The 25,013-nt window shown below is 32.7% G+C and overlaps 3 protein-coding genes and 1 pseudogene across 4 annotated transcripts; all 4 read left to right on the forward strand.

Annotated features, from left to right (window-relative positions):
* The first annotated feature begins 837 nt into the window (after positions 1 to 837).
* LOC133692884 (receptor-like serine/threonine-protein kinase At2g45590) lies at positions 838 to 3,168 on the forward strand. The gene has a single exon (XM_062114051.1). It carries the CDS (start codon positions 1,040 to 1,042, stop codon positions 3,029 to 3,031), a length of 1,992 nt encoding a protein of 663 aa, XP_061970035.1. The 5' UTR covers positions 838 to 1,039; the 3' UTR covers positions 3,032 to 3,168.
* Positions 3,169 to 10,048: 6,880 nt separating this feature from the next.
* Positions 10,049 to 11,400, forward strand: LOC133690831 (probable carboxylesterase 9). Its single transcript, XM_062111101.1, has one exon. It carries the CDS (start codon positions 10,135 to 10,137, stop codon positions 11,221 to 11,223), a length of 1,089 nt encoding a protein of 362 aa, XP_061967085.1. The 5' UTR covers positions 10,049 to 10,134; the 3' UTR covers positions 11,224 to 11,400.
* A 3,335-nt stretch (positions 11,401 to 14,735) lies between these two features.
* On the forward strand, positions 14,736 to 21,200 carry LOC133692642 (UTP:RNA uridylyltransferase 1-like). 2 transcript variants are annotated; one of them, XM_062113731.1, is made up of 6 exons: positions 14,737 to 16,247; positions 16,569 to 16,937; positions 19,358 to 19,581; positions 19,698 to 19,761; positions 20,453 to 20,649; positions 20,881 to 21,200. In XM_062113731.1, exons 1-6 carry the CDS (start codon positions 15,081 to 15,083, stop codon positions 21,089 to 21,091), a joined length of 2,232 nt encoding a protein of 743 aa, XP_061969715.1. In that variant the 5' UTR covers positions 14,737 to 15,080; the 3' UTR covers positions 21,092 to 21,200. The 2 variants fall into 2 exon arrangements, with proteins under 2 accessions (XP_061969716.1, XP_061969715.1); XM_062113732.1 differs by lacking the exon at positions 16,569 to 16,937 and having other exon boundaries at positions 14,736 to 16,247.
* A 1,275-nt stretch (positions 21,201 to 22,475) lies between these two features.
* On the forward strand, positions 22,476 to 24,593 carry LOC133690525 (glyoxylate/hydroxypyruvate reductase HPR3-like; annotated as a pseudogene).
* Positions 24,594 to 25,013: the final 420 nt, after the last annotated feature.

The following is a 25,013-nucleotide window of genomic DNA, read 5'->3' on the forward strand; positions in this document are numbered from 1 at the left end:
TTTTCAGATAATATTTCTAATATGAGCAATTTTACATAATATTTTTTTTATTTTTTTTATTTAATCAATTTAATGTATATTTATTTCTATTATCGTTTGATTGAGTAAGAAAATTGATTTTAATAAACAAACTCAATAAACACAACTAAATAAATATCTTGTCTTGTAGGATCAAATTTTTTGATCAATACATGTCTTGATTTTTTCAGTTTTATGTTTAGTTATCGTTCATGATTTTTTTTTGTTAACACACATGGTTCTTCTTGATCTATTTCAAGAGGTTTTTTATTTAAACTTATAATTTTTTAAATGTACAAAATTTATCAAAAAAACCTGCATATAAAATTATTTTTACAATAAAAAAATAATTAGCTCGTAGCAAAACTGGGATCAAATAGCTAAATAGGACGAATCATCATAACTATTATTGATACATACTATGGAAAGAAAGTTTTTTAAAAGTATTTTTTTTTAATATAAAAAAATCTTATAATTTTTTTTGGAATCAAATGTATCTTTTTTTCTTTATATTTATTGTTTTATATTATAAATACTCATTAATTACAGCTCTAATATTATAAAATTTTTTAGTGTTATAACTGTAGTTGTCAACTTAAGAATTTTTTTAATACGAAAAAAAAAAACCCAGAAGCTCTGCTTCATCTGAGCAAGACAAGGAGGCAAGTAATATGGTATTCAGCTCCTCACTCTCTTTTCTACTGAAGGCTCGCATCACAGTATCCGATTCACTAAATTAACTCACATGCTAGATAGATTAAACCATGACAACCCATCCATAAACGGACACGAGTACTTAAAAAGTCAAACCCAATTGGCTCTTTATCACTCCTTCATCTCACATCCTTGTCACTCTATACTTCTCCTTGTCCTCCACAAAATAGAAAACCAAATCAGAACTCTTCTCTCAACGATAAAGAAGAAGGAAAGAAGGAAAGAAAATTCTACACCACACTGTGTTTCTCACCTCATGAATTTCTCAACTTAAAACAACCCCTTCATTTCCTCTCTATTTACCACTATGCCATCTCGGCACCTCCGATCTCTATCAGAACCACCACCACCACTCCGCCACCACATCCGCCTCCTCCCTCCACTCCTTGCTGGAACACTAACGCTCATTCTCATTTTCCTTATTGTACTTGTAGTCTTGCTCTATCGCAAAATCACGCGCAACCGTACAGCTCCAATTACAAGATCTCCAAATCGCCACCACCACCACCAATGCCGCTGCTACTCCTACTCTCTCCTCCGCCGTGCAACTTCCTCATTCTCACCATCCAACCGCCTCGGACACGGCGGATTTGGATCAGTCTACAAAGCTACACTTCCTAACACTAATCAACATTTAGCTGTTAAATTGATGGACCAAAACGGTTCTCTTCAGGGCGAGAGAGAGTTCCATAACGAACTCTCAATTGCTTCTTGTTTAGATTGTCCTAACATTGTGTCCCTCCTTGGCTACTCATGTTCGCGAAAGAAGAAATTAGTTTTAGTCTATGAGTTGATGGAGAATAGAAGCTTACAAGAAGCTTTGTTTGATAGGAAATGTGAAGAGTTGATGAATTGGAAGGTTAGATTTGAGTTAGTGATTAGTGTAGCTAAAGGACTTGAGTATTTGCATCATTTTTGTAGTCCTCCGGTGATTCATGGGGATATTAAACCTGGTAATATCTTGCTTGATTCGTGTTTTAACGCGAAAATTGGAGATTTTGGTCTAGCGAGATTGAAGATTGAGGAGAGTAATGGTTTCCTAGAGAAGAAAGAGGGTTTTGGAGAGGATAATGGGTCGATTTTGGAGGAGACGGAGAGTGTGGCAAGTGGGTGCGGAGAGAGTGGGATTATAGACGTTGGTGGTGTTGTGAGATCGCCGGAGAGTTTTGGTGTTAGGGTTTTGGATTCGGATGCGTCACCGGAGATGTTTTCAGTCGTTTCGCCGGAGGTTGGGGTGGATAAGGGGAGTGTATCGGAGGCGGGTTTTGATAAGATGAGTGTTGATAGTGGAAGAGATTTGATTGGTGGAGGGAAGAAAGGTGGGTCGAGGAGGGATTGGTGGTGGAAACAGGATAACGGAGGTGGATCGGAGTCGGGGAGAGTGAAGGATTATGTGATGGAGTGGATTGGAAGTGAGATTAATAAGGAGAGACCTAATCAAGAATGGAATGCAGCGTCTCCAATTTCCAGTGATAATAAGTTGTTGAGCAAAAAAAGTTTGAAGAGTGAGCCAAAGAAGCATAAGAAGAAATTGGAATGGTGGGCTTCTTTAGATGGGGAAAGAATGAAGAAGAAGGAGAAGAATAGAAAGCCTAGAGAGTGGTGGAAGGAGGAGTTTTGTGAGGAGCTGACGAAGAAAAAGAAGAAGAGAGGACTTAGTTCGAGTAATAGTGGAGATTTATGGTGGCAAAAGGATGATGATGGGGTGCAAGAAAGGAAGAGGAAGAGGAAGAGCAAGGGTAGTAGAGGTAGTATGGATCGGTGGTTGGATGGTTTCAGTGGTGAATTTAGAAATGGGAGAAGAAACAGCCAGGATTGGGCTAGTGGAGAGATCCCCAAGAGTGGTGGTATTAGTAGCACGCCTAGCATGAGAGGAACGGTGTGTTATATTGCTCCTGAATATGGTGGAGGTAGCCTGTTATCAGAGAAGTGTGATGTTTATAGTTTTGGTGTTCTGCTCCTTGTGGTGGTTTCTGGGAGAAGACCGCTGCAAGTAACCGCCTCACCAATGTCAGAATTTGAGAGGGCTAATCTAATCTCTTGGGCCAGGCAACTTGCATACAATGGGAAGCTATTGGATATTGTTGATACTTCAGTGCATTCGTTGGATAAGGATCAGGCATTGCTTTGCATTACAATCGGTCTACTGTGTTTGCAGAAATCGCCTAGCAAACGGCCCACGATGAAAGAAATTGTGGGGATGCTTTCTGGGGAGGCAGAGCCACCCCACTTGCCATTTGAATTTTCGCCATCACCGCCGTCCAATTTTCCATTCAAATCCCGAAGAAAGGCTCGGTGAGTTTATCATATTTTTGACGTCATTTTAATTAACTGTAGAGCGTGTACTGTTGTAGCTGTCGGAGGCCATTTCTAATTTATCATGTTTTGTAGAAATTGTTCGCCGAAATTGAAATGAATATACATATTTATCATGAATTCAGGCTTGTTCACTCGTTTTTTCTTTTGGGCCTGCACATTATGTTTCAACGTTTTTACTTTCTGTAGAGATGATTCTTGAGCAGGATGTTTTTGCGTTCTAAATGATTTAAAATAAAAATTGAACTTTTTTTTATTTTTTTATATTGTTTTGATGTGTTAATATTAAAAATAAATTTTAAAAAATAAAAAATAATATTTTAATATATTTCTAAATAAAAAATATTTTAAAAAATAAAAGCAAAACCACTCTGACTTCTATTTCTACCAGTTGTCGAGTTTTAGGCAACCCAGGGTTATCGGTACTGTTGGCGGAGATATCTCTTTTACTTTCCAAGTGATGATCCCACCTTAAAATTCATAATCAACATATTTGTTCGCAGTTATTTGCTTTTTTATGACTTTTGGACCTAAATGGGCCCATAAGATATTATCCTTTTTGTTGTCTGCTACCTTTCCGAAGTTTTCTCATTAGCAACATGAAATTCAGTAAAGGTGGCAAATGCTGGCCCAGTCTATTTCCTTTGCAAAATGATTTTGCCGTCACCTTGTAATCATCGTCGTCCTGGTGTCTGCACTGTGCATATTGAGTATACTTTTCGCTTTGCTTGAACAATAAGCATGGGCAGAAAACACTCTTTGCAGAATATGCAGCATGTTTTTCAAAGGCTTCATTTGCAAATACGAAGCATGATGTTATTCAGAACATTCTTGTGAGGGAACTGAAACGATTTATAGCATCTTAAAACAGTAAGTATGAACATGGAGGAGCCTGATAAGCTCTGTCCTCCTTCTTAGACCTCCAAGGCCTTGACTTAAGAGTGTCAGTTTCCATGGTTTTCCCAGTCAATCTGCTAAATGTTTCCTTAGCTTTGTCGAAAGCCCTGTCCAAGACAACGCTGGACGTTACCTTCTTTCCTCTTCGACTTATCCTTTATCATGTTGAGTACATAATCATCTAATTTGCAGTTGTGTTTCGCTTTGCATTGAATAAATTCATGGAGGGTTCTTCCCAAGATTTGAGCAGGTTGTTCGTGGATTCAAAGTCGCTAGTCCTACCAGTGAATTGTGGAACCAGCAGTGTTAGAATCTTGACAGAATCTTCTTTCTATTGAAAGTCCGAGTGCAGTGCTGTGGAACAGTAGAAGGTGAATGCTTTCCAGGCCTCTGTATTGCCTTCTGACTATTACAGCGGAGGACATTATAATAGGAGGGGAAAAAAACAAAAGCATATATTTCACTTTCGGTGCGGTGGGAATTGCAGATGCGTGATGGAAGACGAATGAGTTGTTAATTCTCAAATTATCTCAAGTATCTTGCAATCTATAAATTCCCAGTTCCGGTGCCTTTTTAGTATACTCTTCTGATGCTTTGCTTTCACTTAAATGTGATTCCACACCCTAATTCCTTGGGATTTAATGTGGCGTCTCCGGTAGCCTGCCTTTTTGAGTCGATTTCACATCCATATCATTCTGTTCTTCAAAATCTCTGCAGTATTAGCTCGTTGACGACAAGTACACGCTTATAATATTGAAAAAAAAATAAATTAACGTATAGTGATTAATAGTTTAATTAACCATGAAACTTTTTAGCAAATTTGTTATTGTGATAATTATTTTCAAAATATTTTTTTTATATGGTGAGGTGCACGTTGGAGTGCTAAAATTGTGGTTTTTTGAGCGTGTTTGAAAGTGTAATTGTGATTGTTTTTTACTTGAAAATATATCAAAATAATATTTTTTTTATTTTTTTAAATTTTTTGACATTAGCACATCAAAAGTAAATTAAAAACACCCAAAAAAATATTAATTAAAAACAAAAAAATAAAAAAAATTAACTTTTTTTAAATATTTTTAAAACATAAAAATAAACAATTTCAGTGCAATCTAATTCCAAACAAAGCCTTATACTCTATCATTATATTTTCTTTGGGGCGTTCTGGAATGTGAAAATCAGACTATAGGGTTCCTTTTGCTCACTGGGTCCATGACTGCCTCAGATATTTCACATGGTTACTGGATCTTTGGCAGCAATCCGCTGCTGTCTACTGCAGCCTCTATCTAGCTCAGAGGCTTCAGTTACATGGTCACCAATCAGATGACACGACGTGGCCCTAAATGGTTGAGACTTGAGAATCCAGTTACATGATCACCAATCAGATGATACAACGTGGCCTAAAACGGTTGAGACTTGAGAATCCAGTGGCAATGATGCCACCTCAACTACTGCACCGTGTGTGGGGTATTGTGATGAATGCTTTTTTTAAAAGAATTAAAAGTAAAATATTTATTTTAGATTTTTTTTTAATTTTTGATATTATCTTATCAGAATTATTAAAAAAATATTTAAAAAAACATAAATTTAAATATATTTTTAAAATATACTAAAAAAATAATACAAGTGAAAAAACAATGTGAAACAATCTCTAACTCTTCGATTGGATGCCGTAAATATTTCTCAAATAAAATTCCATGTGTTTGTACGGACAAACACATTCTGACTATCCTTTGACATGTTAGACAACGAGACAAAGTAGCATTTTGCACGGGTTACTCCATTTTTTATGGGAGATTTATTTAAAAGAGTTAAATTGGTAATATGATTTTTTAAATAATATAAATATTTATTTTATTTATGTGTATTTTAATGGTAAAAAAACATTTAGAATAGCAAATTATATTTTAATAAATTTAATATACAACTATTTTAATAACCTAATATGATCTAGTTGACTTAACTGATCTCAAAACAACTCGAACAATTTCCAATCAATCTAATATTAAAAAATAAAATTAAAAAATAAATAAAAAAATGACATGAGTTAACCTGAGTAAATTCACTAAATCTATAATATAGATAACGAGATTAAAATAATCTCATAAAAATTAAACTAAAAAGACAAATTTTAAAAAGAAAAAAAATATTGTTGCAGTTAATATAGTTTTAGCATTTTTGTCAAGGACATCTCTAAGAAAAGAGCAAAAAATAAAAAAATTTGGCTTTCATCCCTCGTTTTCATAGCTAAAGGGAGAGTTATTCCTACGTGTTGATGAAAAGAGATAAAAGTTTATTTTATATGTTTTATGCAAAAAAGAGTTTTTTTTAATTAGAGTTGTATTAGTTAGTTATTATTAATATATATTTGTATTAGTATTAAATATATTAAAATACAATTAATTTTTTTAAATAGTTTTTTCATTGAAGTGCATAAATGAAAAATATATGAGAAAAAACTAATACTATATTTACACTATTTAAAAAATCATATTATCAATTTAATTTTCAGAATAGCTTCTCCACCTGGAGATGCTATAAGATTCTTACTAATAATATTTTTATAAGAAAAAAAAAAAGTAAAATAGCATTATGTTTAGCACCCATATTGAAAAGCCAAAATAGTTTTATTTTTATTTTTATTTTTTATTTTTAAATTTCTATCTAGCATCAACATTGGAGATGTTATTATGCTTAAGCAACTCCACCGGTCACAATTTGATTTGTATTTATTTATTTTGAATTTTGATGACAATAATTTCTCTTCTGCTGACACTCAATAAACACGCACGCAGATGGCTATGGTTGATATTTTTAAGAGCCTGCAGTACCATTAAGGTGCATGAAGATCATCATCTGGGGTTCTAATTCCTGTCACATTCTCATCGATTGTTCATCATGAACAAGGTCGGTGTAAGCTTAAACTCAAGAGAAATGGCTCCTTTTGTTCTCCATGACTATGGTTGATATTTTTAAGAGCCTGCAGTACCATTAAGGTGCATGAAGATCATCATCTGGGGTCCTAATTCCTGTCATATTCTCATCGATTGTTCATCATGAACAAGGTCGGTGTCAGCTTAAACTCAAGAGAAATGGCTCCTTTTGTTCTCCATGACTATGGTTGATATTTTTAAGAGCCTGCAGTACCATTAAGGTGCATGAAGATCATCATCTGGGGTCCTAATTCCTGTCACATTCTCATCGATTGTTCATCATGAACAAGGTCGGTGTCAGCTTAAACTCCAGAGAAATGGCTCCTTTTGTTCTCAAGATGGACTTTTAACAATATTAACAGTTAATAAAAATATTAAAATAATTAAATTACGCATAAGTTGATCTGAATATCACATTAAACAAAAAAACTAAAAATAAATTACTAAAACAAGATGGTGATTTGAATAGTGAAATTATGTGGATGTGTCATTTTCGTTGTTTTCTCATTTGGTTTATTCTAATTGAAAATCTTACAATCAGCTCCATTTCAATGAGTCGTGTTTATCTATGTCTATGAAACCGTCTAAAGGAGTATTTAGAAATGCGGGTTAATTTATATTTTTAAAAATTTTAATTTTTTTTTAATAAAAGTAGATTGGACCTTAAGTTTGATAATAACTTCTGAATTTTTTTTGGATTTATTGTTGTGTTTTTTTAGTAGATTAAAATAGATTTTAAAACTTAAAATGGTTATTTCGAGATTTGAGGGATGGATTTAAGCTGTTTGGCTGAAAATAAAAACTGAAAATGACAGCGTAGAGGCTATGGTTCAATTTTCTCACAATAGTTTTTTTTTTTTTGAAGATTAGCACAATTTTAAAGAAAACAAATTGATAAAATAACAAGTTTAAATCATCTTTGATAAAATAACACAATTTAATTAGTGTTGCTTGTGAGAATTGTGTTTCTGAAAATATTGCTAGTTGAAATAGCCGTACATTATTAAAAAATAAAGTGACATAAATTCATAGAAAAAGTGAAGATAAAGAGAAAAAATATGAATGAATGAATGCAAAATAAATAAATAAATAAATTACACCTTACTTCGTTAAAAATAATAGAATGTGTTGTTATTTTTTATATTGAATTTTATCTTTATTTTTTTTATTAATTTTATTTTTAATTTTATCTCTTAATATTGAGATTTTTAGAAATTAACTTTTGTAACTTTTTAGTATATTTTATTTGAGTTAATCCTGATCTTAAGATTCATGTCGCGGGTTTAGAAAATTAACTTGAGTTGATTCATATTATTTTTTATTTCTATTTTTCTATTTTTTTTTCATTTCAGCATTCATCATTTAGTTGGTTGAGAATTAAACTTTATAATTTTTTGAATTTGTTTTTTATAGAATTATCCCAGTTTCATGACTCAGGTTATGAGTTTCACAAATTAATCTGAGTTAACTCAGGTTATTTTTTATTGTTTTTTTTTTAAATTTTCATTATTTAATGGTACATCATTTTTTCTTTTTTTCTTTAGGTTAATCTCATTCTCATGATCAAGATGTAGGTCTGACAGGTTTACCCCGGCTAAGTCGAGTCACTTTTTTTTTGGTTTTTTTTTTTAAAATTAAATATTTTTTTTCAATTTTATCCTTCAATATTTGATGGATTAAGAATTGAGTTTCACAATTTATTTCAATTTATTTTCTATAAAGTTATTATAATCTTATGATGCGAGTCAAGAGTTTTATACGTTAACACGAGTTAGTTCAGATCAATCCAATATGTTATGTTCTTAATATTTTTTTAAAAAATAATTACAAAAAACCTTTTATAATTCACTCATTTATTCACTTTGCACCCATTCTTTTCAGAATTATATTTTATATCCCAGGTAAATCTAAGTTTTCAAATTAAACAAAATAATCAAATTTGATGCATAGAAGATGGACTGCCGGGGGAGTGGATTTGGATATGGAAGTAATAGATTGGTGCATAGAAAATAACATTAATAATAAAGTTAGAGCTGATGGATATTCTAGAATATCCCTCTTCCAAGAAAATGTCTTGCGACCTCTTGAGGCCGATTAGTCAATTTTGAGTCTCGGGAAATAGTCAGTAACATTAAATCAGAGGATTGAAAGACAACAGAGAAAGTAATGAACTAGAATTTGTTGTCCAGATGGGCTTATTTACTTCTGCAGGTGATAAGTACATTAAGGTAATGTAGGTTTTTGTATTTTAAAAGTTTTTTTTAAAAAAAATTGAAATTTTTTATTTATTTTATTTTATTTAAAATTAATTTTTTTATATTTTTAGATCATTATGATACGTTAATACTAAAAATAATTTTTAAAAAATAAAAAAATATTATTTTAATATATTTTCGAGTAAAAAATACTTTAAAAAATAACTACAACCACGTTCTCAAATATATATAAAAAATGTTCAGCTATTTTTTTTTGTTTGTTTTTGCGTTTTAAAAGTATTTTTGAAAAAGTTTAAAATTTTTTATTTTTTTATTTACTTTAAATTAATATGTTTTTAGTGTTTTTAGATTATCTTGATATGCTGATATTAAAAATAACTTTTAAAAATAAAAAAATATTATTTAATATATTTTTAAATAAAAACTACTTTAAAAAATAATCATTAAAAGTTCAAAACAAAAATGACAATCATTTCAATCTATATTTATGGAAATCTAGTAATTTTAGCTTAATATCAAAGTTATAACATCAATATTATAAGGATATTTTAACCGTTAAATGAAATATAATAACAATTTTAAATATAATTTAATAATTTTTTTATTAATGTACTTTTCATATATCACCTTTAAATTAAAATGTAAGTTATTATGAACTTATAAATTCTAAAATATAAAATGTAATTTTTCAAAAAATAAAAAAAATAAACGGGCTATAGAAAGTTTTTGTAATTATAAAAAAATATCATTTAATATCTTACCATCTTATTATTTAAAAAGGATGCAATCAAATATATTATAAATTTTATATTTTTTTCTGTTATAAAATACATTAATAGTATCTTTAATTTTTTTTTATATTAAAAAAAATAGTTTGAGTGGATGCAGAACGCTCCAATTGGAATTTAGTGGTAACAAATATATATCAGTGGCATGCAGGGTTTTTTTTTTTTTTTTTTTTTTTTTTTGGTGGTGAAACATGATTTTCTCCCCAGAAATTTTATCCACCTAATGATCTGTTGTTTAAAATAGCAACATGATCCATGATTCATGGCAATATTAAGGGCAACCAAATTTCTCCACAAAGGTTCAAAGTAATTGTGAACGAACTCCCTTCCATCATAATTCACAGTAGTTCTAGATACCATATCATGCCCGAACTCGATCCCTATGAGTACCTTAACATCAGGATCGATCCTGATGGCACTGTCACTCGCCTCCTCAATTTGCCACCTGCAAACGCAAACCCTGACCTGAACTCTGGTAAAGCCGTATTCTCTAAAGATGCCATTCTCAGCGAGGAAAAGAACACTGCAGTTCGTATTTACCTACCCTCCAATATCATCACTAAACACGCCGCCACCACCACCACGGTGAACGGGAAAATGCGTTTGCCTATAGTATTTCACTTCCACGGTTGTTCTTGGGTCCAATTTCGTGCTAACAGCACTATTCTACATGCAAGCCGGAGTTTGTTTGCATTCACAATCCCAGCTATAGTCATCCTTGTTGACTACCGTCTCGCGCCTGAGAATCGACTGCCAGCACCATATGAAGATGCGACTGATGCACTTCTCTGGCTTCAAAAACAGGCTTTGGATCCACAAGGTGAGAAATGGCTTAAAGACTACGGAGATTTTTCTAGGTGTTACCTTCATGGATCTGGTTGCGGAGGCAACATTGCGTTTAACGCTGCCTTGCGCTCTTTAGACATGGATTTGAGCCCTTTAAAGATCGATGGTATTATTTTGAATCAACCATTGTTTGGTGGGCGAAAAAGAACAAAATCTGAGATGAAATTTATAGCTGATCAGGTGGCATCATTTCCGGCAATGGACCTTATGTGGGAGTTGGCATTGCCAGAAGGGGCGGACCGTGATCACCCATTTTGTAACCCAATGGCGGATGGACCTCATAAGAGCAAGCTTAGGTCATTACAACGATGCTTAGTCTTTGGTTTTGGAAAGGACCCATTGGTAGATCGGCAACAAGAATTTGTGCAAATGCTGATACTTCATGGGGTGAAAGTTGAAGCTTGTTTTGATGATTCTGGGTTTCATAGGATAGACATCGTGGACCCTCAACGAGCTGCCATACTCGATGAAATTGCTAAAGGTTTTATTGATTCTTGAATTTCTTTCTTTATGCAAATGCTATTTCCTATATCTTGCAAATAATCGAGCGATGCAAAGTTGAGTGATCAGCAAAAACATGAATGAAAAATGTTCTTTTTTTCATTATTTAACATATCAACAAATATTTTAATATTGTTTTTGAGTTTTGGATTGTAATACAGCAATTCAGACTGCTGCAGGATGTGTATTTTTACTGTGACTTACTTCTCAACAGGCTATATATCTGATGGACAAACGTATTTTGTAATGAAATTCATTTGCTTAAAAAGGTCCATGGATAAAACAGCACAAAGAAAGATGATCCATCATAAAAGGTGGAAAATTTTTCTTCTTTATATATAATTTAATTAGATTTTAATATAGTATATATTATGGTGTAAAGTGTTTTTAAAAATATATTTTATTTAAAAATATATCAAAATATTTTTTTTTATATATCAGTGTATTAAAACTATAAAAAAATATTAAAAAAATAATTTTAATTTAATATTTTTAAAAGTAAAAAACATACTTTTAAAACACATATAAACATAGTTACAAATACAAAAACAAATGAATTGAAAACAAACGGTGTATGCTTTTCTTTATTTTCTCGAGCTATAATGCCAATAATAAACAACAACAATTATATGCACAAAATTATTATACATATATATTAAAAAAAAATGGTGTTTTCATGTAGAAATGATATAATTGTAAATTTTGCCAGTTTTTTTTACCTATAATGGTGGCAAAACTGTAAATTTTTTTTCATAGAAAACATGTATTTCTTATTTTTTTTTCCTTATACTTGATATTTTTATCATTTTATACATTTTCTATTTATCATCATTTTTTTATCTTCATGTTTTTTGTAATATGTTTTTAGTTTTCCTTTTTTTTCTTTCTTTACATTTTTTTTGAAAAAAATATTAATTTTTATTTTTTACACTTTAAATATTTATCATTTTACACTTGATCTATTTTATATAATTCTTTTTGTTATTATCTTTATTATTGTATAAGAAATGATATAATTATAAATTTTACTAATATTTTTTACTTTAAAGATATTGTAGCGTGACAAAATTATAATTATTGATTTTTTAGATAACAAGTATTTTTTATATATTTTTTTGTTCATAATAAACTTGGTTCAAAAGCCTTCAGTCTTTGCAATAACTGTCAGGGAATGAAAGCCTTCAGATCTCTAGTAAAAATTCACACTTTCTAATTTCAAACCTCAAACAAAACTCACAATTATCCCTCAATTGTCTTAGATATTTTCTATTGTTAATTTTATCATATTAATGGCAATACTCAAAACTAACGTATATCAAGATTTAAAGAATATTTAACGTAACTTAACTAGTTAGATGTTGAATATATTAATTCCCTAATAATAATAAGTTTGAATTTTTTCAGGATATTTAAAGGCCTACATAATTGTTAATTTTAGAAATTGTGAAATTAGTTGAAGTACGCGCAAACTAGTCAGGATATTTATGTTAATAATAAAAAGATTTAAATAATATTTTTTTGATAAATCAAGGAATAATTATAAAGATGAGAATATATATACAAATATTATATGACAAAAGACACACGAGTTATGAGAACGAAAGAAAGTAAAGGGACAACAATAAAAGAAAATGGCATATATGATTTTTAAATCATTTCATAAGCCTCACGGAATATACTTAAATTCCATATTAAATATTAAATAATGTAATTTTTAACCGGAAAAATAATAAATTAAGAGAAATTTGTTATGATTAAAAATGAAAATCATCAATCAATTAGTTTAAAATCTTGGATAAAAAATAAATAAACAAACAAACAAAAAAATATTGATTATTGGGGATTCGATGAAAACAACATGTGGGGCTTTAATGAAAGACATTGTCGTAAATTAAAGAAAAGAATATCTTCCCTTCTTCTCAAAGTTCCAGCCGACAACAATGAAGGAAAGAATGACTTGGAAATTTCTCTACTTCTCCTCCACTTTCTTCATATTCTCTCTCAAATTAAAGAGCAAGTCAGTTATATATATATATATATATATATATATATATATATATATATATATATATATATATAAAATTCAATTCCATTTTATACGTATATGAATATTGAAAAAAATAAAGTTGCATTAAAAACTACATGGTGTTACAATACAACTGGAACCAAACAAACTCAAGTTTATATATATAGAGATTAGTAATGGTAATTAGTATCTTTCAAAAATGAAGTTTATTAAAAAAGAGATGTTGACAATGAAGGTTGAAGGTGGCATTAAGGAATTGAAAAGGCATAATAAAAGAGTGGTAAGTCAGGTGAAGAGGTTAAAATGGAGATCTCATTAATTCATAAAATCATACATATATGAATTCATTTCCTTAAAATCCATTAATCAAATGTTAAATGCTCACTTTATTATCTTTTGTTTCTATTTCCTCACTCGTATTTTTTCGAGACCAAGCAACGCGCGCATAAAATAAAACACAGAAAGTCCTGTTTAAATAATTTGTTTTTAATTTAATGTTAGTGTTTGGGTCAATTTGCGTGCACCTCGACTAATCTCATGGGCCCTGAAGTTAACGATCATGTAAATCTCCAGTGGCCATCATATGAGCAACCACAAGGTTCGAACCTGAGACCACAGAAGGAGCAAATCTCTTGGTCTCAAACTCTTACTATTGAGCCACTACTTAGATGGTTCCATTGAAATAATTATTGATAGCATTTAAGAGGCATCATTATTATAAAAATTTATGTAAACTACGATGGTGATAGAATTTGTGTACTTCAACTTAATCATTTTTATGTATTTAAATTAAAAAAACTTATGTGATTTAAAATCCGATACTTGTTTTCCTATAAAATAAAGAAGAATGGATAGTTATGAAGGAAAGAAAGAAAAAGAACTGTTTTTAGGCAGTTTAAATTTAGTTAAACAGGTGTGGTGCGGTCGTTTCAATTGGTTTAAGTTTTTTTAAACTGAAACTAAACGAAACCGAGTGAGTGATATGAGTTTTACATTGGTTTGATTGATTTTTTTTTTCTTGGTTTAGTGTTTTTTATTTTTTTTTATGGTTTTTATAGTTTAATCAATTGATCTGTTTTTTTTAACACTCCCAACATCATCAATTTAAATTGAATAATGAGAATAAAAAATTAATAAAACTTTTACAAAATAACCAAGAAAAACATATTAAAAATATAAAAAATAAGAATCAAATTAAAAAATATAATATTTGATAAATTAAAATTAAAGGATGAAATTTAAAACAAATAAAACTTCTACAAAATGATCAAGAATAAAAATTAAAAATAAAATAAATCAGGACTAAAATTAAAATACAAACAATAAAAAAAACCTTTTAATAAATAATAATAATAATAATAAATAAGCCCCGTAAAGAGGCTACCATGCTCTTAAGAACCCTGGACAGAGAAATAGCGGTGAATAATATTAGATTTATTTAGCTTCTTTTAATACGCTTTGGATGTTTTAACGTTGAAACACCTTTTCGTTTTTCCAACAACTTCCCTGATAAGCTAGATCCACGTCAGACTAGATGACGCACAGTCACCCTCCCCTCGCTCTCCTTCCTCGCAATCACCAAACTACTACACAACTCCAATCAACGCCGTTCAATTAAACCAGTAAATCGTGATCCCATCAAATCAATCCGATTCAATAGATTTGCTTTTATACATACAAGCAAGCATATAAACCCAATCCTCACCAACCATAACAGCACAACACAATCGATTCTAGCGAGTGAGGAAAAAAATAAAAATAAAAATCACTTTCTGTTTTCCACTCTTTTCAGTGTAGAAACCTTCTAGTCTACGACTACTACAATACAATGTCCGGTGGCGGCGGTGATGCTCCTCCTATCCCGCCCGCGAATAATGGCGGCGAATTTCTACTCTCTTTACTCCGAAGACCTAACCACCACCCAACACCATCGCAGCAACAGCAGCAGCAATCTCAGTCTCCTTTTATGACCCCACAATTACAAAATCACAATCAAAATCAACATAATCCTCAGCCTCAGCTTCTCGGTTTTGATCCTGCAGTTGCAGCTGTTGGCCCCAGTCTACCTGTACCGTCTCGTCAAGTGTTGCATCCCAACGGCCGTGATCGTCTCTCTAATTCGCCTCCTCTTTGGCCCCATAATCTCGGCTTTCCGCAGAAAAACAATGCTTTTCCTCACTCCCGTGGAAATCAATATTTAGCAAAGGATTTGCAAAGATTAGGGTTTTCAAATGTGGAGACTAGAGCTAATAATAATAATAATAATAATAATAATAATAATAATAATAATAATAATAATGACAATTCGATCCAGCATCTACTTCAACAGAAGCAACAGTTTGAGCAAAAGCTACAGTTCGGCTCGTTTTCGAGTGAGATTCAAAGCCCTGCTGAGGTTTTAGTGAATGCGAATTTGGTGCGAGAAGTAGGACCAGGGGGCAGAAGCTTCAATGGATTGGAAAGGAATAGGAATCTCGAGAAGCAAGCAAACTCGAATTCGAGGAGGAATTCTGTAGTGCGACAGCCAGGAGGCAGCAGTGGAGGATGGGGAAACCAGCACCGAAACCAACACCTGCACCAGGAACAACACCGGAATTATAGGTCTCCGCCTCCCGGGTTCTCCAATAAGCCTAGAGGTGGAGGAGGTGGAGGGAGTTGGGATTACGGAAGTAGGAGGAGAGAATTAGAGCTTAATATTACCAGGGAAAACGGAGATTATAGTGAAATGAAAAATGAGAAAGTGAGGAGAAGTGAGGGGTCAGTTGAGCTGGGGCTTACGAGACAGCTTGATCGTCCAGGTCCACCTGCCGGTAGTAATCTGCATTCCGTTTTGGGTTCGGAGATTGGGGAATCCTTGATCAATTTGGATGGTGAAAATGGTGAAGATGGAAAGGATGATGGAGGGGAATTGGATGATCTTGGTGAAGAGCTGGTGGATTCTTTGTTGCTTGATGGTCAATCTGAAGGCAAGAAAGACAAGAAGCAAAGTAGCAAGGTCTGTTGTTTTCTTTTCTATCTGGGCATTGAGTTTTAAAGTCAGTTACTTTATGTGAATCTTTTAATTGTATTTGATGTTCTAGGAGTTGAAATTTGAAGTAACTAGGAGTTCAATATAAATATGAGGGCGCTACTGTAACTATATGAATCTTCCATTAGTTAACTAAATTATATATCCTGATGGACATTCTCAGTAGACGTTCTTAATGAAAACGGAATTGAGGTTAGTGTAAGAAAATATAATTATTGCTTGGTAGCTGTTTCTAATTCCTTCTCTAATCGTGAATCTGTTGGATTTTCTTGCGGTTTTGATAATCAGGAGTCTAGATCAGATAACAGGGGGAAAAAGATACTTAGTCAGAGGATGAGAATGCTTAAAAAGCAAACGCAATGTTGTTTAGATATCGACAGACTAAATGCTGCTTTTCTTGCAATTTATGAGTCATTGATACCGCCAGAGGAAGAAAAAATGAAGCAGGAGCTATTTTTGATGTCATTGGAGAAACTAGTCAACAAGGAATGGCCTGAAGCTCGATTATACCTATATGGTTCATGTGCAAATTCATTTGGAGTTTCAAAGAGTGATATAGATGTTTGCCTCGCAATTGAGGATGCTGAGATTAATAAGTCTGAGGTCTTGTTAAAGTTGGCTGATATATTGCAGTCAGATAACCTCCAGAATGTGCAGGTAAATGAGATTGCTGTCCTTTTAGAGGATCAATGAATTCAGAGATAATGCAATAAATGCCATTTAACTGTTTTGGTTTTCTTCAAACTCCTAGAATGTTTACTGGGTAAAAGAAAATGACGTCTGCTAGAGCTCCCCAATTGAGTAGCCTGGCGTGTTTTTTAGAATATTATAAGCAGACGTTAAAAATTAGCTTCCAGGCATTCTGATGAAGTTCTATCATTCTCAAGGGTAGACCCTGTTTTTTTCTTTTATAATTTAATTTTATACACGTTAATTCTTTTAGCTGAATGTTAGGATTTAGTTTCTTGGCATGTTTACCTTCTATTAACTAGTCTTCTAAATGCAGTGCCCTAATTAATGAATTACCATTGATAGTTTCTAAGGTAGAATCACTCTGGAAGATAAGAATATGATTTTTCCTACCTGATAATGAGTTCAAATATCATTTTCCCCAAATCCTGTGGACTATATAAAAACACATGCATGCACACACAACCTAGTCTTCTAAACTATATTGCCATATTGAAGTTGTAAATTGCAGAGCATGCAGATTAAATATGCTAAATGCTGCAGATGCTTGGGGTTACACCTGTTGTGTTTGTGGATTATGGTTGATACGATAAACAGATTTCCAATGTTCACCCTTAGGATTGAATGTTAACGAGTAATTTTAGTTAAAGAAAACTTTATTGATGAAGGAAATGGATTGTACAAATAGAGAAAAAGACATCTTTCAAATGAAAAACCCACACACTAGGACAATTGGAATTTGAGAGCCCTGAGCCATCTCATCACTTTGAAATTTGAGTGTCCAGCAAAGAAAACCCCGGAGAGGCCCCCATAGTGGAACAGCGTAGGGGTGGCAGTTCCCAAAAGAATTGTTTTTGAAATGATCCATTCTCAAAAAAATTATAGTTCTACTCCATCAACAACTACCAAAAAGGAAAAAAGCTGCAAAGAAAGCTTACTACCATAATGTCTTGATGTCTTTCCATTTGTCCAAACCCGTCAAATAGATCAATAACAACTACTCCTCACTTGTAACATCCCCCATCATATTAGGGATATGTAATACGGATAATTAAAAGATATTTAACACAGATGATTATTTTTAAACTATCTTGAATTGCGTAGTTTGGTCACTGGCCACCATTTTTGGGTTTGACAAGCTGTTTGCATTGTACTTATGCCTTTAAAACGACAGAGTTGTGTGGTATTGCATTTTGTTGCATGTGATGTGATAACATAAATAGATTACCATGGCAACTCCACGATGAAAGGCTAACTAATTCTGCTAAAGATCATGTTGCTGCTTACAGTACTCTGCAACTAGCCAATTTAGGTGATCTATGAACTATAAGCTGATATGATGCCTACCTTAAAGTGCTTGAGAAGTAAACCTTAGTAATACATATAACATGTTACCAATTATTTTGATATTTTTCATTTTATTGTTTGGTTGCCTATTCTATTAGACATCTTCAGAGGATTTTTCTCTTGTTGCAGTTAGGTAATGAAATGAAAATCATTTGATAAGATGGTAACAGCCGTGATCGACAAATTGCTGCTTTGGTAATTTTGTTTTAGAACCATGTTATTACTACAGTTGTGAGTGCACAGACACATTCACACACGTGGGCCGATTAACGTCCTTATTCCTGTTACTCACACATTCAGGATGTGTCTTCATTTTGTGTGTATTTGGCATGTCAATTCGGTGAACGGATTAACCTGGGCAATTTATTTTCTCAGTGTTCTGTGTTCTCCATGCTTTTTTTTTTCCTAGTCCCATTTGGGCCCTTATTTTTCAGTATTCTGTTGGGAGTGAATATGTGTTTTTCCCTCTCATTTTAGTAACACTATCGTCAAGCTATTAATGAGTAATTATTTTGTAAGCCTAGTGATATGAGGTCATGGAACTATTATGTGCCATTACATCTTCATGGTGAGTTCATGTTTCTGCAATTTTTATATTAATTTTGTTTGCAAGCATTTGGACAACTCTAAGATGATCAATGCAATTTCTATTGACTTGTGCGGTTCATTCGCTTAGCCATCTTTTTTCAGCTATGTATAATCTAGAGGTTCCTCAAAGAAATAATTATCTTGTTTGGATAATCAATGAGGTTAAAAGTAAGAACGTGCTCTGAAAAAATAAGGTAGAATCCTTTGTGAGATATAAAGTGAGAGCATGCTCACAGAAAATAACTTAGAGATATGCAAGACAACATTGGATCCTTATATACCTTGTCAATCCAGTTATAACTTAATCACTATCCATTTCTTTCTTAATATGATGTCTTATTTTCCACACTAATTGATCCTGGTTTATTCTCCTTAAAAATTGCTGTACTGTTAGGATGTCTTGTGACTCTTGTTTGATTTATTTTCAAGTCCATAATCCCATTACTTTGCAGGCATTGACTCGGGCCAGGGTTCCCATAGTAAAGCTTATGGATCCGGTGACTGGCATCTCCTGTGACATATGCATAAACAATGTTTTGGCTGTTGTGAATACAAAGCTTCTTCGGGATTATGCACAAATAGATGTCAGATTACGGCAATTAGCTTTTATAGTGAAACACTGGGCCAAGTCAAGAGGAGTCAATGCAACTTACCAAGGGACCCTATCTAGTTATGCGTGAGTCATCATTAAGAATTATCATATTTTGCTGAACTTGTCATGGGCCTATATGATCTAAAGACATCTATGTTCACTTATTGAGTTTTTGTTGCCTGATATTTCTTTCTTTTCAGGTATGTTTTAATGTGCATTCATTTTTTACAGCAGCGTAGACCTGCTATCCTTCCATGCTTACAGGTCTGCATTTCTATTCTGCTTGTTTATTTAGGAATTCTAGATTGGGTCTTTTTTAGCATTTCAGTTATTTTGACATATCAATATGTGCCTATATCATTCTTTAATGTGATTATTCCCGAAGGTTAAGGGAATTGGATGTTCTTTTGATTTCTTTCACCCTTATTATATTTTACTTCAGTTGAATAGATGAATGGCCCAAAATTAAGTTGAATAGATGAATGACCCAAAATTAATAGCGTGGGAAATCTGAACCTTTTGCTGGTTATGTGCTCAGGATTTCAATTTTAGTTAGTGATTACTTCATAGGATGGTGTTCTCTGTTGTGGTGCCAAAATGTTGTCTTTTCAGCCTTATATGGTACTTGGCATTATTTTGGAGGGAGCATCCGAGAGGATATTGAGTATCATCCTCTGCTTTGGTTTATGAAGTGAACTCTTGCCATATTCTTGTATCTGATTATGCTTTGAAAAGTAATGTATTCTTCCTGAAATAAGTACACTGAATCAGTTTGCTGATGAACATTAAGTGGTTATAATTTTCTGGTAAACTCATTTTGGGGCAAATATTTTGGACAATAGCATTATTCAGCTTCAAAATCTTCTACCTGAGCAAAGCATTTCCAAGTGAAATTTGTTGCTTGTTTTCTTAGTCTTTGCTGTAAATGTCTTTATTGTGAGGTGCTCTCTTTCAGGAGATGAGAACGACATACTCTGTCACTGTAGATGACATTCAATGTGCTTACTTTGATCAAGTTGAAAAACTCCGTGGTTTTGGATCTCGAAACAAGGAAACAATTGCTCGATTAGTATGGGCATTTTTCAATTATTGGGCATATAGTCATGATTATGCAAATGCTGTTATATCTGTTCGTACAGGAAGCATACTCAGGTGATATGTGCTTTCCAGTGTCTTTTCATAAGATTTTTATCTGCCTAATTACGAGACTTGATTGACAAATATATGCCTTATGATTATTTTTCAGACATTATCACAAACTTTATTTTTATTTAAATTGTTTTCGAGAGTTCAAAAGGTTTTCTTTCTGCTTATACTTTATAGTCAGCTTGAGATGTTGTGCGGCGTTTCACTGACTGTAATACTGTGATTATCTTTCTACAGCAAACACGAAAAGGAATGGACAAGGAGGATTGGGAATGATCGCCATTTGATATGCATAGAGGACCCCTTTGAGATATCTCATGACCTTGGTAGAGTAGTGGATAAATTCAGCATAAAAGTTCTGAGAGAAGAATTTGAACGTGCTGCAGATATCTTGCAATATGATACAAATCCCTGTGCAACGCTCTTTGAACCCTATATTCCCAGTTGACTGACTGGTCTGTGCTTGGAAAAGCATGATAGAAGTATTTATGGACAAGTTATACCTGTCGTGTAAAGTCGCTTTTCTAAAGTTCTAACGTCATCCTCATTTCCATCTATGCCTTTTGTTTTCGTATCATGGTTTTTTTTTTTGATTCTTGTCTCTGGCACAGAACTTTTAGTTTTCAGAATTCTAAAAATCCCATGTTCAGGTTTTGACAGCCGACCGGAAAGTTGGAATTGGAGCAAGTAACATAACTTTAGGAGAGTATCTTCCATTGTTTCGTAGGCTTCTTCCTCCCAGGTTGGTTTATGTGAAGCTTTTTCACTGTTGGGGGCATTTACAGAGTATGAGTATTCCAGGAATGCACGGATCTTTAGAATTAACGATGATTTTTTCTGTTAAAAATAATTTTTTTTAATGATAATTCTTTATCCTTTTATCATACGTTCATGTGATTGAATCAAGGAAACGAACGAAGAGTTTTGACACTCAAATTATTGGATATTAAAGTATCAGACAGTGACTGCAAAAAGATTGGTGTTTGATTATGTGGCTATTTTTGTTTTTAAAGCAATTTATAGAAAAAAACTGTTAGGTAAATTATAAAATGAAATTTATTATTTGTGGGATTTAGTTTAATTTGCACGTAAAATGCAGCTTAATTGAAAGTAGCTTCAATGCTTCTCTTTTTATGAAATATGTGGGAAGTGAATTAATTCATTTTATATTATTCACTTTACAATTAATGTACTCTTCTTTGTTTACTTTATAAAAGAGAACAGTGGACTGTCTATGGGCGGATCTAAATATATTAGACTGGATTCAGTAAAAAAAAGTTATTTTTTATTTTATTTTTTATTATATTTTATTTAAAAAAATAGTGTTTAATATTATTTAATGATACTACATAAATTAGAAGGAGATTGCATGATGATATAATATTTGTAGAATTTGATCGTAATTCTAATTTTGTTCATGATGATATTTTACCTGATTTTGTTGTACACTCAAAAAACCAAGAAAATTATAGTTCTTGTCGAGTGAATTTCATACGTGATGGAATTGTAGATAGTTTCATGAAATAATAAAAAATATTTTATATATTATTTATTTCATAATGTAATATCAGTAATTAAATATACAATATTTAAATTAAAAATTATCAATATTAATATATATCTTTTTTAGTTATTTTATAATCTCAATTTGAAAAATATTTTTAATCAAACACATTAAACTATTTTTTATTTAACTTCAAATTCAACTAATCAAATATATATAAATATTAAATCAATCTTAACTAAAAATATATTTTTTTAAATTATAATTATAAAAATTATTACAATATTAAACACAAAAGAGTACAGAGGAGAGAACCAGACAGTATACTTCCAAGTCTTACCCGGTAAGCAGGTAAGGAAGTGCCAAAACGCAGAGCAGCCATAAAAGTATAGTACAGTGCCGTATCTGAAACAGACCCCTCCTTCCTAGCTTCTGTCGTCGTTCCCAAACTAACACTAAAAAATGGGAGTCAATGATACAGACTGACAAAACCCAAGAAGAAGAGCAACAAGATCTCCCAAAAGTAGTGCTCTTCAGACCACCTCCAGCCTTTTCACTCATTGGCGAAGAATCGTTTGCATCCAACAAATTTCACTTTTTGAAGACCTACGACTCCCAACTCCCTCTAGACCAGTTCTTGTCCACTCATTCTCATTCCATAAAAGCTATCCTTTCCTCCGGTGGTGCACCCGTCAACGCTGACATCCTAGCTCCAGCTGCTTCCAGAGGTTGGTGTGGTTGTCACCACTAGTGTCGCCGCCGTGGTATCAAAATTGCTAATGCAGGCTACGTGTATTCTGCTGATGTGGCTGATATGGCTGTTGGTTTGTTGATTGATGTTCTGAGAAAGGTTTCGGCTAGTGATCGTTACGTGAGGCAAGGGCTTTGGGCTGCTAAAGGGAACTATCCTCTTGGTTCTAAGGTTTTGATCCGTGAATCTTCTCTTTATATGGGTCACTGTTAGTTCTTAATGACTTAAAAGAATTATAATTGGAAGCAACACTAGATTTTAAGTTAGTACCTTTTGGTTTATTTAATTAATTATGTCTAATTCTTGAAATGAAAAGGCTCTGAAAACATGTGTTGATTTGGTTTACTGCATCGCCATTCCATTTCTTGCCAATGAAACAAAACACCACCAGCAGCAGCAGATCCTCAATATCAAACTAGCTGCGGTCGGCTATCTTGATCTTTTGCGCCTTTCCGCATAACGAAACAAAATGGTGATAAAAAAGGACCCCTAAAAAGGTTCAACATCAGCAAGTTATCGTTTGATTGAACTAACTAATTGTGTCTGATTATATGTATTCTTTGTGTTTGGTAATTTCAGCTCAGTGGTAAGCGAGCTGGAATTGTTGGATTGGGAAATATTGGATATGAAGTTGCTAAAAGGCTCGAGGCCTTTGGTTGTTTTGTTTCGTACAACTCCAGGAAGAAAAAACCGAATGTTTCGTATCCGTTCTACCTCGATGTCTGTGAATTTGCAGCTAATTGTGATGCTCTCATCATTTGCTGTGGATTAAGTGACGAAACCCGCCACATGATCAATAAACAAGTGTTGTCAGCACTGGGGAAGATTGTAAACATTGGACGTGGGGCAATCATCGATGAGAATGAAATGGTGAGGTGCCTGATGCAAGGGGAGCTTGCAGGTGCTGGCTTTGGATGTGTTTGAGAATGAGCCTAATGTTCCTAAAGAGTTTTTTGCAATGGATAATGTTGTGTTGTCACCGCATAGGGCTGTTTTTACACCTGAATCTTTGAAGGATTTAAGCCAACTTGTGGTGGGGAATTTGGAAGCTTTCTTGTCAAATAAGCCTTTACTCTCCGAATATGTGGACAGCGAATAATTCAACTCGTCGGTTTGCAGGTCAATTTGTTAATCATCTCTTGTATGATATCTGTTAAGCAGTAAACAAATTTCTGAACAAAGCTTCTTTACAAGCAATCTCTTTTTCCATCATAAAGAAGTCAATCTCTTGCATGGTTATTATTCTGATGTTGGATAATCAAACCTATCTCCGATTTGGTAAATCCTGTTTGATTCCTTCCAGTGATTGTTTCACGTTCTTCTGCATGCATGCCGATCATAACAGTATGATATAACTGCAAAGCGAGTGAGAAGATAAAAGATGAAGAAGTCATATCATCGTAGTTTTAAGAGGGGGAGGCCGTGCAGAATTACCTTCTTATCAGAATTATCTGGATGCTGCTTGCATCCTAAAATCCTAGCCATGGCTTCTCAATTGTTCTTAATGGCTGCAAACTTGATGAAGGAGCAGTTAACCTAGTGTAGATGAGGAAGCCAAAAAAGCAGCAGAAGAAGATATATACCATTTAATCAAAGACTTCTTATGTAGAAACTGGATTTTTTTATATAACAAAACTCGGTGGAAAAGAAGAAGAAAAGAGTCTTGCTATTTGGGGTTTTCGCCGCTTTTTTCCACTGCTGGTATCGTTTTTTTTTTTTATAATCATCCACTGCTAGTATCGTTGTTTCCATATTGAGGCAAATATATTTTTCAATTTTTCAAGACTTGAACAACAGAAATGCTAAAAATCCTAAATTTCAACGTAAAAACAACCCGTAATTCCTTTGTTATATATTCACATATATTAAAAAACTCTTTGTTTTAGATATTTAACATTTTTTTTTGGACTAGACTATTTTAAGTTAATTTTTCTTTAGACATTTGGTATCGATTTGGGATTTATAGATGCTCAACATCTTGCTTGTTTGAATTATTTTCTGTTAATCTTTGGATATTGGGATTTGAATTTGTTTGTCTTGAAGTATTTTTTTTTCACTATTTTTTTCTTAAATATATTTGGAGTCCCTTAGGCTAAAAGGGAACGCCAAGATATT

Source organism: Populus nigra, chromosome 4, assembly GCF_951802175.1.
Source record: "Populus nigra chromosome 4, ddPopNigr1.1, whole genome shotgun sequence".
In the NCBI taxonomy this organism is placed as follows: Eukaryota; Viridiplantae; Streptophyta; class Magnoliopsida; order Malpighiales; family Salicaceae; genus Populus; species Populus nigra.